We start from the raw sequence: 15,446 nt of genomic DNA, 5'->3' as shown, positions 1-15,446 counted from the left end.
CACAGAGACTCAAAGAAGTGGCCAGAGATGCTTCTTAACTTAACTTAGGAAACTCAAAAAAGGAATGTGCAGAAGAGATTTATTCTACAAGCTAGTGTAAGAAGAAAGGACTGCAAACTAACTTCTTAGATAAACTATTTGGACTTCTCAAATATTTAATTTTAAAAAGTAGCCAAAGATTGTAACTCAAATGATAAATTACCTTACTCAAATATGTTTTCACAGCACCCACCTCCCAACACTGGCCTGACCAGAGAGATAAGCATTGTAATTTTCCCTGAAAGCCAGGTTTAATATATTTCAGCTCTGAATGCCGGGAACCTGATTTTGAAACTGATCTCATATGAAATATCTGCCAATTTCTCCACCTCTTCTAGCTTAAAACCCTCAAGTCATGATGCAAAACATGCAATATTCCAATATTAGCTCATATAAACAAAAGAAAAAAATCCCACTTGGGAGCGTGTGAAGAAAAACTGTATACATCTCTCAGCTGTATGTCTTGCAACTTTTCCTTCTGCTGATACAAGATACCAAGCAGTCCCCAGAAGTCCCTAACAAAATCAGAGCTTCCAATCTTTCCCACTTCCGTGAAAGCACAACCTGCTAATACCATGGATTTTGAATGTTTTTTTAACACAATATAATCCTGCAGCAGCTTCTCTTCAGACCCACAGACATTTAAGTTTGATTCAGAATTTGAATCTTAGCAGGTTAAATCCCTCAAGCTAGATGCTTAAAACCAGTGAAACAAAGAAAAAGAACTGGTATATTGAAAACATCTTCATAAAGCTTTCTACCCTCAGAAGGAGCACTTCAGACCAACCAGGGAAATACCACAGCTGTGCTCAGAGCCACCATTGTGACAAGACAGTCCCCTACATAGCTCAGGAGGCACAAACAGCATGCACAACAGCTCTCTCCCGATACTCAATTACATCTGCCACAGGCCTAAGTACAAAGCTCACTTGTTAGAGATTTTTCCTCATTGGATAAGATTTTAATGAAGTGCTTTAGCTGATTATCTTTTGGTTTTCAATGCAGTGTGTAGTACACAGTTAATACTGAAGCTTATAATTTAAACTAGTAGATAACACGGGTAATCTTCCCACAACTAATAAAAATCCTTGGTTACAAAGGTATATTTATTAACTCTGTCAATAAAAAAGTTTCAGGAGCAAACATGGAGATACTGGACAATACAAATACACTTCAGGTTCTACTCAGGACAAAAATGTGCATTAATTAGTATAGAAAAATCGGGGCAAGCACCCCTTAAAAAAAATGGAAGTTTGGGTTAAATTCTTCATGGTCTTGCATTACCGAATAGAGATCCAGGAAATTAAACTTTTTAATTTTTAACTTAATGAAATTCTAGTCACAGAAGTTAGAATATACTACTTGGACATACAACTTCCCTTTCTCTTGGACTGAGGAAAACACATCAGGCATTTATTTCAGCGGAAGTTTACTGAACTATTACACTTTTTCATATCTACAGTTCTCTCTCACCCAACTTATCTGTGAATCTACTAAAATTTGCAGCATTTATATTGCTGCTGTAAGTATTGCACTGCTGCAGTGGGATATAACAAAACTGATTTACAGAGGTTGCAAACAAACAGAACACTTAATTCCTATTGCTTATACACAAACTACAAAATGGACTCAGGATATGTCATGCTTGCAATTCATCCACCTATTTAAAGAGGTTTCAATTCAAAGTTAGCTCCCTGGCAAGCACAGCTTCTCATTAATACAAAAATTTTTCCACCCCCTTTTTTGTTTTTCTTTTGCTGTTTTTGATTTGCTTTGGTTTTGTTATTGTCATTCTGTTGGGGTTTTTTGGTTGCTTGGTTTAAATAAAAAGATTTTTCAGAAAAGCCTCAACTCATCTCAGTAGAAAACTTGACAGGGACTGTTCATTGCTATTGGTGACACAAACTCAAAGTCTGACTGGAGATAATAAAATAGGCTCCAAAATCCTTAATTTTTAAACTCTCTGAGACAGGAACAGCTTCCTCACAGTACATAAATTCTAATGAAGAACTTCAATACTCAAGATTCAATACATATGGACATACCTAGCATTTTTATTTACTCTAGTGACTCTTTCCCATTCCTGTCTCCCACAGCATTCTCCATGGGATACTTGGAACAGCACCACATTGAATAAGCTTAAGAACATATTTTCTCTCTCTAAAGCCTGCAGTTTTATCAAGCTGTGAACAAACAGGAAGCTCCAAAGATAATGTTACAAATCAAGAAATATGATCAATAGCATGTCTGCCTGCTCAACATAAATGTCTAACTTCTCTGCACACAAACACACACAAAAAAAAGAGACCTGTAAGTTCTTAACAAATTAAAGTCACCCAAAAATATTCTATTTCGACCAGGTTACAATAACAAACCAAGACACTGTGATACTCAAGCACACAAATCCAAAATACATCTTCATTCTGACATGGAGAGAAGATAAATTTGTGTTCTTTGAAGCAAGTTTCCTTGTTCCAAAAGACCAAAATATCAATATCCAGAGACAACCATGTAACAGTTCACACTGTACAAACTCATATTCCCACAGTTATGGGCATCAACAGACAACAGCAACAGGCTGATGAGCTTACACAGACAAAACCTGGAATACTAAAGTGGCTCAGGATTTAACTAAAATGTTGCTCTGATGGTTTCCTCAGCTAAGTTATCTCCAGTGTGCTTCCCAGTTTTACATCCAATATGTACTACTTTTTTTCAAACTGCTCAGACTAGTTCACATGCAAATGCTCACTGATATGATGAAATTACATCATCATTAGATCAAGATATATTTGTCTACTGCTTCAGTCAGTATTTTTAAAATCCTAGTTAGCAAAAGCAAAGTCATCAGAATTTGACTTCTTGGTAGACTGCTAGGAGCTTTATTTCCAAAGGTCAAAATTAGCTATGGTATGAAGGCATCCATGTTTTCAGTTAGAACACTTCAAAGTAGGTCATTTTTTGTTCCTATATGAAGTTTGTCAAAAGAGTAACTTACCTATTACCCCAAATTCCAGATTACAACATGAATATTTTCCATAGCAATAATGGGAAGTGAATATGTATTTTCCATATGAACCTTTGAACATGCTCCCACATCCATCCCAAATAAATCACATCTATTGAATTATCAAAAGGTACTGACTGCTTCTAAATTGGTATTAATCGAATAAGTAACCAGTGTATATGTCTTATCTTTACATAGAAGTTTTGATGTTCAAAACCATTCAACTGCCTTCATAAATTAAAATATTTAAATCTGAAAGATTATTGGTTGTTGTATAGACAAAACAACCAGAGATCCACCATACCACCATAATTGTCTTGTAAAGCTCTAGATGAGCAGTTCTCTTTAAGCACAAAAGCAATTTTAAAAAATCATCTAGCCAAGGACAAGAGTCTGTTATTTCACCCCAGCTTCAGACACTGGGCATCTGTTCTACTAACTAGTACTTGGATTTGTAACTACTTGACAAAATCTAATTTTAATTTAATCAATCTTCACTGCAAGGGCCAAAAAATCCCACCTACCTGTCTAAACAATCAGCTATCAGAACAAAAAGAATCAGTACTGCCACACTCTGCTCTGAAAACTGTAATTTACTTAAGTCATGGCACATGTTTTGTTGCTTTTGAGATTTGTATTATATTAATCCTGCCTATAATCATGGCATTTAGTTTGCCACCTTTCCTTTCCATCCTGCATTCCTTCTATGATTTACTTCATGTGTACCACTCCACATCAAGATACTCTTCCATCCTTTCAAGTTCCTTTCCCCCTCAAGCTTCCTAACAGTATAACTGATAAAAATCTTCCTACTTTGAACCTGGAAGACTGAAGATAATGCCTTAAAGCATCTCTTGCCTTACTCTCAGGGCAGTGCCCAGTTAAAGATAACTGTATAATCACCAGACTGGGTGTGGGTCAGGTATAATACAGTGAGGCTCATCCTTGGTAAAATAAGCCACCAGAATAAAATTATAAGACAAGAAACTTTAAAGTAAACAAAACCAAAAATTGTGTGTCTTGTTAAGTGCTGCATCTTGACATCAAAGTGAATAGAAAAAATGTAGAAATAGATAGTGCACTCGTAAAGGAAAACATGAGCCCAATATGTGAGGCTTTTACAGCAAATGAATACGTGCCCTGTTTGCCTTTCCAAGAGGATTTGAATTAAGAAAATAAACTATTCTATGCACTGTACAGTGATATACAACCCCACCTATGTTTGTCACTGATATTTCCAGTTGGAATAAACCAGGATTTGTTTCCAGGTATTTCCCCAGCCACTATGGGTTTTTTTGCCCTGGGCAGTCACAATGATTTCCACAGCAACAAAGAACTGGTCATAGCTCCTTCATTGTTTTTATTTTTATTCTGATGCTGATCATGGGAAAATCAAACTACAACCTTCTCCCAACCCAAACCACAGACAAACTACAGAGTCATCTTTCACTGTAAGGTATTTTGGGATAACATAGCAAAACCAAGAGCCTTAGACTCAATGGAAAGAGAAAAATAGTGTTACTTCATCCCTGACTGAGGGTTAAAAAAAAAACAAAACCCAACAAAAGCGCCCAAACAAACTAACCACATACCACTTATAAGGAAAGATACTTTCTTGTCAGACCTGGTAAAGGGATCATACACACGAAAGCTTGCACCATTTTGCCAACTATTTTACAATTAACAAAAGATAGCACCTGTTCCACAAAACCTGCTACACAAACTAGAAAATTTTATTTTCCTAAAATAACACAAGAAGATCCTGCCTATAATAACTCCTTTCTCTCAAAGGATTCTAAACTAGATGCTCAGAGTCTCAAAACAGGAAACAAGTCCCTGTTATACATCAGATTCCTATCTAGCAGATCCCAGAAGTTTTGTGCCTCCCAAAGAGAACGTGATGTCCCATATAAGCACAGTACAGGTAAAGTTTAGAAGAATTGAATCTCATTAATTTCTGAAGACTCCAATGCCCAAAAAATACAATGAATATGCCTTTCTACAGATTCTAAATGCCATGTTGAATTTTATATATGATCTCCTTTGATTTCTAAAAGAGCAAATAATACAATCTCCTAAATAACATAGACCTAGACTGCATATTAAATGACAAATTCTACAGAACTCAACCGTATTGTTTTGGGTAAGAGGAACAAAATCCTTCAAATACATAATGGTGGCCTCAAGAATATAGCTTAACATTACACTTGGACAGAAATAACCAGTATAACAATTTCAGAGTTATATTTCAAATATGAAAGAAGAGTCCAAATTAAATTAAAAAACGGGCTTCATGTAACAAGTTTTCATAGCTGAGAGACACAAGCACTGAGACTGAAACAATAAGACTTCTATCTAAAAAACAGTAAAGCAACAGAATCTTCAACAAATATTATTAGATAACTAGATCATGTTTATTTATTACATTTGTAGTTAGGTCTTATAAAACATCTCAGAGTAGGTAAAGGTGACTTTCAGTTTTGCTTCTATTCCATTTTTCCTGCACTAGATGATGCAGAAGAATGAAGACTCAGTCAAACTCACATTTAAAGGGTTACCACAGACTCTCAATTCATGGAGTCTTCCCCTCTAGTGGGGTAAGAGACAACTCACTTATCTTTTAGTCCTGGATTACACAAAGGTCTGAAACACATGTTTGTTCAGTGTTCTGATCAAACCTGTACTTTTAGGGTATTAGAGCTGACAGCTGCTCAAAATTCCATCACTAATAATTGTCAGTGCTCAAGATGCCAATTTTAATAATTCAAAGAAGAGTTAGGTATTAATGATGAAGTCATAAGTAATTCAGGCCATGTATAGATAGGTGCAAAGATCCCTGCCAGGAATTTTTCCAAACTGGCCCCTGCACTATGTGGCAGATCAGTCATTTATTAAGACTGTCTTAACTTCATCCTAGCAATTTTATTAGCTGCATAGAAGTTAATTAAGAAGTCAATAATCAAGAATACCACATAAAATGGACCATGAAGAACTAAGAAGACACTATAAAGCTCCATAAAATGATGACATTTGATATATGAAAGAGTCCAGATTTATTTCCAATACCAAGCTCCTAAATTAAGGTGTACATTCAAAACAAAGCATTCATTTACATAAGTATTTCTTTTTTTGAACAGCAGCTAAACAACTTATCTAAAAAAGGTAAGATCAAGAATTCTTAGGAGCCATAACAAGTTGGTTTTTTTCAGGAACCAGAAGATCCCCAAAGTCTCCATCTCTGCTCAACTGCCTGCAGGACCATAGGAAAGGTTTATTACTTGTGTCACATTATTCAAATCAAGAAAGCTCTCACACCATCATTACTTGTATCTATGACTCCTTATTTCTTATCACACATTTGTTAGAGAAACTGCCTGGAAAGGTGATTGAGCAATATAGCTCAATATAGCTCAATGAAGCAAAATAGCTCTTAGTTCTTCCTAGAAACACACCTATAAGATTCAGAAACAATGCTCAGATTAGCTGGTTTTCAGTGCATTATTACCAAAAAATCTGCTGTATTAACACTTCCATGTCACCAAGGTTACATAAGGCCTGCATACCAAGTTCATCGTGCAAACTGCTACCGCCTACAGCAGATGCAGTGGCATGTGATGCTTCTAAGTGGACACTCCCATTTCTCACCAGCAAGGAGGCGCTAGCGCCGGGCACAGCTGCCTGGGAAGGGGGGCAGGACTGCACTCTGACCTGGGAGGAGCACTGCTGGCCTTGCTGACCATCTTGAAGGCTACGAGAAAACACGCATTGGGGACACATTACCAGGAAGAAGTGCAAAAGAGCCAGAAGTGAAGCAAAACAAGATTTTTCAGTTTAAAGAGGAAATCTTTTTTTTTAAATAGTAGCATTAAGCAGTCAACAATTAGGGTTAAAATAACCCCTACATTCTATGTAACAGTATTTAGGCCCTAGTTGAGGCAGTAATCTAGAGATAGTGCTCCTGTCAACTTCTTAGAAGTAGTATTGCTTTCTAAGATCTTCCCAAGTCACCCAACAGGTATTTTCTTCTGTGTCTTAATTTGTGGGTGCAAAAGCAAATTAGTGCCAGTTAGTTTAACTACAGGCTAACCTGAGCTATCACCTATATTTACTACTGACTATTCCAGTCTTCTCACAATAATTTTTTGCTTATTCAAGTATGACCTGAGCAGCTGTTTAGGACTTTTTTGTCATATTACCTTTCTTATTGTTAATTCACACTAACTAGAAAACGTCTTTAAGCTTTGTTAATAGCCAAAGGATAATACAGACCTTGAAAATTACTGAAGTAATACATTTGGATCCAGAATTATTTTGAACATATTAAGACTCTCTATATAAAGTTATTAATGGCAAAACTAAAGTTGATTCTGAAGTTATTTTGAAGTTACAGCAAAAGCTTTATTACTCACCAAAACAAAGGTTTTAAAAGCCAACCTGGCTTTCAGAGAAATTTGTACATTTCTCATAGCCATGAGCAGACAATGTTTAAAAATGTTAATTCTCCTCTTCACAGACTTCAATTGCAAAATTAACTTTATAAAACTATTTGCAAAAGGTAGATTGTTTTAATAGCTTGTTTAATATCAGGTATGACAGTGTCAGAGTACATTATGTTTACAGTTGATATCACACCATCTTTGCAAGAGCACTGGTTTTATTATCCTTCATTTTGTGGATTTAAAGAAGTTACAGTAGCTGAGGCACTATCTTAGACTTTGTATTTTAAAGACTGGAAAATAGTTTAAACACTCTCTTTTGAAAAACAATATATATCACCTGTTGGTTTTAGCACTATTTACAGCATGATGCTAGAGTTGGCAAATGAGGCAACTAAAAAAAACAAGATCTTACTAAGAGTTGAAGGGTTATATCTGATGTACTTGCTTTTAACAGTATTTTCTACATCATCTATTTTTCAGTTCTTTTGTTAGAGCATCACTGGAAAACAAAATACGGATATAAGAATATATGTTAAGAAAAGCTCATGCAAAATAATGCAGACATGCACACAGCTCAGGAAGAAAAGAACTGCAACTCATTATTTACTGTGTTCTAACATTTTAACCTGAAATTTAAATTCAGTGTTTTGCTGCAGTACACAAGGCTTTCAGTGAGCTGTGCAGCAAGAGAAGCCCTAAGGAAGTTCACGGATGTGCCAACTTTCACTGCCTTCCTTAAGCAACACCAAACTAATGCTAAACAATACTGCTTTCCCATAAATAGCAGGTACATCTCAAGAGACAGCTGCCCTTTGAATAGTTATCCACATCTGTCACAATTTAAAAATCCCATCAAAGTATCGATGTCAACCAACTGCAAAAAAACCCCGGCTTATTCTCTCCCTGATTATTACAAGAGCAAAATTCTGCTTCATACAGTCACTTACACACATGCATACACCATTGACTACATGGAACACCAGTGAACACTTACTTTTGAAGTGCCCAAAACACTATTGACATTTAGACAGGACAAAAGCAGGGGTGGATGGTGTTTTATGGTGCATTTTGGGTTTGTTTTTTTAGGTTACCAGGCAAAACAATCTTGTGTCTAATTTAGCATCCAACCAACAGAGTTTACTAGACCTGGTATACTAGGTTTAACTTGTCTACCATTGCCAAAGGCACGCATTGTCTCTTTTACTAAATATTTCACAGAGGAAGTGAAAGTAATTGCAATCATGGACAGGAAATTAAAAAAGAAATCGGGTTTAACTCAACAGGTCCTAGGGAACATTCCCCCAACATCCAATTTTATGACAGAGTTAGAAGATTAAAGTTTTGCTGGCAAGAATAAGAAACACAACATCAGGGCAACTAAAGATTAGTAAATCTAATACTCTTATAAGTTTAATATCTGAAGTCATGGATTAGCAGTATCAGAAACTAGACTGGGGCAGCTCACCAACAGCATACAGGTGTGATGTCAGTACAATTGCAGCGACATTTTGAAGACTTTTAAGTGGTACCTGCCTAAAAAGTCTCTATATTTCTTCACATTTGCTCCTTAGGCATGATTTAATTAAATATTTCTTAAGGGTTTCCTCTTTCCAGTAACACAAAATTTACACTAAAATTAAGCTACCCATGTAAAGGAAAGGGTATTTTTAGACTGTTCACCTTGAAATTAGAACATTAATACATATTTTTTTTCAGATACATTCCACAGTTGACAGCTGAAATGGAATTTGTGTCAAACAAATATAAAAGCACTTTGGTGTTTGGTTAGCAATTTAACTCCACTCCAAGGGACAGTCATTTAGCATCATGAAAAGTACTTTGAGTAAATTACCCTCAATAAGTATTCAATTCTGACTATGTTTATATTATAAAGCATTTTTGATAATGTATGTCATTATGTTAGAGAAAGTACAGTCAGCAGTGTTGGGTGGCTTTTAATTTAAAATAGAACAAATTTAGATAATGAAGATGCTTAGAGGAAATACAAGGCTAGAATGTTTAATCTGCTTTTTTACCCTTGAACATCTTGTCTGATTAAAGAGATACTCCCACTTCACAACATGAAATTCATGATTCATAAAGTTCACAAAGTTACTTCATAGTCTCTCACTGAAGTCAAGCTTAAGCCATGGGAACCTTAATGACTGCACTAGCATGTGGAAATAAGGCTGCTGTCAACCACAGTTTAAAACAGTCTTTCCCTTAGTCTATACCTACAAGAAAGAAAACACTGTTTTCTAACTAATACACAGTTAAGGAGCTTTCATTAGTCTGCACAGCCTCTTATGTTGCAATACACAAAGCTGCACTACCCTCCTTTACAAAAAAAAAAAAAAAAAAAGGAAAACAAACTCAGAGCCAAGTGAAAGCAACCAGATAAAGCAAAAGTGATCTGAAAGACAAAGTTTTATCACCCTTCACTATGAAGTAAATCACTAGCTTGAAGTTGAACACCCTACATTCAGCAAGACCAAAAGCCTAACAAAGAAAAATCTAAAATTACATGATTACTACTTCATATTGGAATAGCCACTAAAACCACACCTAACTAGTTTCAGTCCTTGATATGACAGAAGTAAATCCTTCATCTGTTAGATTTTTAGGTACCATTCTTACACTCCCCCTGCCTGAGAAAAATTTGCAAAAGTAGTCCTCAAATATTTTAGTGGTGCGACAAAGATGGCACAATTCCTCTGTCACCCTCTATTGTAAGGTATTTTCTTTTTATTTGTTCCGTTTCTACAGGTTTTCCTAGTTCAAAAAATTACATAAATATTCCCAAAACACAATGACAGTTTAGCACATGAAGGAAGATCATTAAGAATATATAAAATATGCAATTACTCCTACATATTTATCATGTAACTGAAGGAAGAATTACTTCAATACTTATAGGGGACTGTTCCTTCTTCTATAGGCCATGTTCTCCTCACCAGATTCTCCAATTCCATAAGCAACCAAGAAATTGAAAGACTTAAAACACATGTTTAAAAACTTATTGTGGCTGCTGTTTCTACTGTTCAGGCTGATGGATCAAACAGAGCTGCTGTATGTAACAAATCACTAGGCTCAGCCTTGTAAATACAGGGGCCAGTAAAGGCTGGGGGACTCCTCAGACACATGTACACAGTACATTTTAAACATTGCCAAGGCATGCAAAGTGCCACACAATTAGATCTTATACTAAGCAATACTGGGCATTCTATTCACTTCAGTATTCCTCTTTTGCTGTAAAAAGATGCAAGATCTTCATAAACTTTTACCTGTATTTTAGATTTGGAGTCTCTTTTGGAATATATATTTAGCTCTTTATAAAAGTTCTGTCATTTTGCTTATCTCTCACAAGTGTCTACAAATGTGAAAAGTGATCACAGTACTAGTCCCTAATGCCTACATTATTCAAGAGATGAAAACCAAAATGGGGAGTGCTGATACTATTTTCTTGGGTCTCTCTTCTTGATTGAAAGTAAAAGTTTTCTAAAAGTTCCAAAAGTTTTTTGATTAAAACCACTGAGGCTAAGTTTATTAGCATTAGTTAATTTTTATATCAATCTGAAAACAGCTATAACATGTTAGAGACTGACTATCCTGACCATTTTTAAAATAGTGCCACATATACATGCACAATTCAACAAGCCCACAGTGACATGCAGTGACAGCTCAAGGAGGTTATGGTGGGGAAGGAAGTAAAAAGTGCTTTTCTGGCAACACTGGTGGGTGTGGGGAAGTGGTCTGCTGCATGCATGCTAAATATGGTGGAACATTTAGATACCCTACCTGAGGGGTGATCCGATGAGCAATGTAGGAGGGGTAGGGTTACTCCCTGCATTGTGCCGGCGTCGTACTGCCTGACGCCTAAATGTGCTGCGTTCACGGCGAAATGTGACAGTCTCCTCGCTGGCTTGTGCTGCTGCATCAAGACAGACTTTAGGTCAAATACGAACCCATCCTAGTTACGTCAACAGTAACTTAAGACTCCTTTCTTCCCTCTGACCCTCCCCAAGTTAACGAACTTGACTCACAACAACACAAGTAGCTTATGTCCTAACTGTTCAAACAAGCTGCCTCGAGACAGGATCACAACACACAGTTATTAGCAAAGACCTGGGTGGTTGGGGGAGTCATATACAGCTTACATTTTTTTAACCCCAGATCCAAATAGCTAGGTTGCAAAAGAGGTTGGATATCCCATTCTTTGCCGTTTACGCATGGCAGGAAGAGATGCCCGATCTCCCCATTTATCTCACCGAACAGATCATTAAGGAGAAGCCTGAAGAACTACCTAGCAAAGTTGTCTACCACTCCTCACCACAATCTCAATTTTTTAACTTCTGCCAAACAGGCAGGGTTGAGGTCAACCTCATCACAACTCTTTCAGGGGACAAAATGAGTAGCTTTTTTTTCTCATAAGCATCAAGGGATACACGTTGCTCCTTCTACGCTCATTACAATATAATTTACAGAGGCAGGAGGTTGAGAATAAGTAAGAGAATAACTTATTTTTAAGGACTGATGGTTTTGTTATTTCAGGTCCCCAAACAAAAGGTTTGCTTCAAATTTATAAAGCAATATCATAAGAAACAGTTTGTATGTACTCAAGGGATTAAAATATTTATCCACATGTTATCCCCCAAAAAAACACCTGTGCTTCTTAAGCTGTACAATCTGAACAATTTCAGATTTGGACTGCTTCATGGTGTGTCTACAATCTGAGAAGTCTTCCTCCTGAGCCAAGGAAGCTCCTAGTCAATTTGAATGCAGAGCACTAAAGAGCTCAAATGAATGGGCAGCAGAGAAAATAGGGTTTGGCAGGCAAGTGGAGCAGAAAAAAAAAATTGACACGATGTCAGTGCAAGAGGAAAATCACAATCTTGACAGGGAAGTCTCAACTTGGTGGCCAAGGAGCCTATTACTAGAGTTAGAAAACCAAGAATTGTGTCAAACAAAGAAAAACCAAACACCACCTCTCCCCGCTACAGAAAAAACCCCCAAAAAACCCACAGAGAGCAATGGCAGGAATACTACAGGCAGAGTAGCCCATATGCACTTCAGCACACTTCAAGTTAGAACACTACTGCCATTAAGCTTTCAACACTTACCAGCAAAGACTCTAATGCTGGTCAACAGGGAACAACAACCTATAGCAACCTAGTACTGTCGTGTGCTATTGCCATAGCTCAAGTAATATAGGCTGAAACAAGAGTTTAATTCACACATGAACCCCAGGTTACCAAATGAGTTCTCTGTCTGAAACTTCAATTTCTAGCTTGCTTTAAAACAAAAGAAGCTACATAAAGAGATTTACTTTAACACCAACATTCAAGCTACAAGGATTTAATTATCAAAATTATAGATGTTAAGGGCAACACTAATTCAGTCTTTCCTGTACTTTCAGAAAAGCCAGGGGTTTCCTCATTCCTCCACAAGTGTTTTTACAATTCTAAGCATCAATAGACTATACTACCTTTTTAGGGTATTTCAGCAAGAAGTTTCTTGTGTGGTTTAATATATAGCTTTATTTTAATACGCTGCCTAATTTCTTTAAGCATTTCTTTGCAGCTCTCACATTTGAAGTACAAAGCAAGTGAACCACACTAAACAAGACAGACTGAATCCTGACACACAAGGTCAAAACCGCCCATTAATTTCGTATTACAATTTATAAAGCTCATTTTTTTTTAGGATACACATCAACATAAAATAATTCATATTCACAACACAGTTTCCACTGAGTTCAGATGCAAAAAGCAATTCTGGTAATCAGACCACAGTTAAGCACCACGAAATAAGGGAACAGTGACTAGTCTTAACTGAAATGTAAATATCTGAATTACCATTAAGATGGTCAACATCAGCATCGTATCTTAATTACTACTTGTAACTACTTAGCAAAAGCAGCATTCAAGTGCAATTCTTTAAGGTAGCATACTTAACACTGACAGATACCTGTCAGCATTCTGCAATAACTGAAACAGAGATTATGAAAACGCGATAGGTCCTCCCTATATAGTTCCAATTTAACACTAAAGCAAGTCTCAAGAACTAACAGAGGCAGTGTCCTGTGAGAAAATGAGGTATACAAACATGCTTGAAGTTAAGAAAAAAAGAAAATTAAAAAAACTAATATATAGTTGGGGATTCAATTCAAAGCTGTAGAGGCAAACAGCTTTGGCATTTTCTAACCATTTATTATTTCATTTTAAGTTTTAAAAGTCAAAGTAGATTTTGGTGTAGCTTTCTACCCGTTTTACCGCGAGATTCTTATTTATCATCTTGAAACTTTTGTTCAATGCACATCTTTTATACACATTCTTCCTGAATGCAGGTGGTGCCATTCAGGGTCACTACACAAGTTTACAAGTTCTTTTGAAAAGACTGCAGGGCTGTTCAGACCAACAAGCTCAAGTCTGCTAACATTACACAACACTGCAAGAAGCTGCATGTAGAAAACATGACCAAAGAAGTTAAAAAAAAGGCTAGCTGAGCAGAGAGGATTAGCATCAAGTGTAGAAAGCTAAACTGCTCAAAGTTTGCTTTTGGTTGAAAAGGAAAACCAGAGGGGCTGTGGTTTGGTTTTGTTTATTGTATTGGCCCCTTGGGTTTGCTCAGTCTTCCCCAAGACTTTTCAGTCAGTTTTTGTTTTTAATATAATTTCATAGAAGACATACAATTTAAAATGTACACATACCAGTATGGAAAGCTCTTTATGTTAATTTGTATTATTTGTGTTTCTACTTGCCTTTAATGAGGAGAAGGGCAACTGCTTGTGAGTTCACCAGTAGGAAGACAAAGTTCCTAACTTACCCTCTACCATGATATGAGAGCAGTTCTATCACATTTCAATATAAATAAGCTTTAATATTTATCATGTCACATACACTTGTCCAATACTGCTTAGAACTTATCCTAGACTCCAGAAATGTAATATCCAGCATCTAGTCATGTACAAAATCTAGATGTAACAGGAAGAAGTAACACAGGTAATACTTCTAAAGTTCATGCCTACTTCAGTTTAATCAGTAGAGGAAGATAAGTTTTTCAGCTTACAGAATGTTTGTTAAAAGGTGCTCTATATTGTTTTATTCTGTTTTTTTTATTCTATGCTTCTATGCTGAATCACTGCACTTAATATCAAGAAATGCTGTCATTTGAATATGAGTCCCCAGCACTATCTACCCTCAAGAACACAAAAATCATGTTTGAAGTTCAAGATGCACGAATTAAAAATATAAACCTACACCCCAGAGATCAATCAAATAAGAAGTGGAGACCTAGTGACAACCTTGTAGTAAACTTAACCCCTCACATGCCTATTTCCAAATATAACACAACTCTTTTCAAAGAGGAAATAATGACACTTGCATCTGTTAATGAATATGTGTTTGCATGCAGTTGCATTAAAATTAACTTGTTTAACACTTCTGACTGGAAACAGTTACAGGCTTAAAACGTCATGAGGATATCATTTTGTCATCAGACACTTGGAAAGATGCTTTATATTGAACCTTTTTATGCTCACTTCTGCCATTTTACTAAGTTTTAAACAGAACCTGAAGACTCACAGTTTTATTCTACAACTGTCCAACTGCTGTATAAGACACCTAGCTTTAAGAAACAAAGTACAAATATTTTCCTTTGAACAGGAACATTTACATAAAAACAAGCCAAAACATTTGCAACATCTCCCTGCACCTACTTAACGCTGCTTTTAACCAAAATTTAGAAGAGAGAAGCCTAAGAAGCAAAACATGAAAAAGCAGAACTGAAAACATTTTATTGCATCAATAAGACCATTTCATTTTGCTACAAAAAAATGCTAAACTCAGTGCCTTAGATAAATTCTGAAATACAGAAAAATTTTTCATAAGAAGATTCCTGGAAAGATGTGGTATGAAACTAATACAAGGGTGAAGTATCCATGTGGAAAACCATAAAGTTCA

General features: G+C 36.2%; 1 protein-coding gene across 9 annotated transcripts in view; it reads right to left on the bottom strand.

The window, feature by feature from the left end:
• The window catches only part of PCNX1 (pecanex 1), an 89,783-nt gene that overhangs the window by 46,952 nt on the left and 27,385 nt on the right, over window positions 1–15,446 (bottom strand). For 4 of the 9 annotated variants that reach the window (XR_011679224.1, XM_071427202.1, XM_071427204.1 and 1 more), the window contains exons 7-8: window positions 11,284–11,416; window positions 6,610–6,794 (exon numbers count right to left, since the gene is read on the bottom strand). The exons of 2 other annotated variants lie outside the window; for them this stretch is intronic. Coding sequence is in view for 6 of the 7 variants with exons in the window: in XM_071427202.1 (XP_071283303.1) it covers window positions 6,610–6,794; window positions 11,284–11,416 (318 nt within the window). In the remaining variant the exon portion in view is untranslated. The remainder of the gene's footprint in view (window positions 1–6,609; window positions 6,795–11,283; window positions 11,417–15,446) is intronic. 3 more of the 9 variants (XM_071427205.1, XM_071427206.1, XM_071427203.1) reach the window with 2 other exon arrangements.

The sequence above is a fragment of the Agelaius tricolor genome, unplaced genomic scaffold (assembly GCF_023055355.1).
Source record: "Agelaius tricolor isolate 1412-34295 unplaced genomic scaffold, bAgeTri1.0.p SCAF_5, whole genome shotgun sequence".
NCBI classification, from domain to species: domain Eukaryota; kingdom Metazoa; phylum Chordata; class Aves; order Passeriformes; family Icteridae; genus Agelaius; species Agelaius tricolor.
The sequence above is the reverse complement of the archived record's forward strand: the minus strand, read 5'-3'. Positions and strand labels throughout refer to the sequence as shown.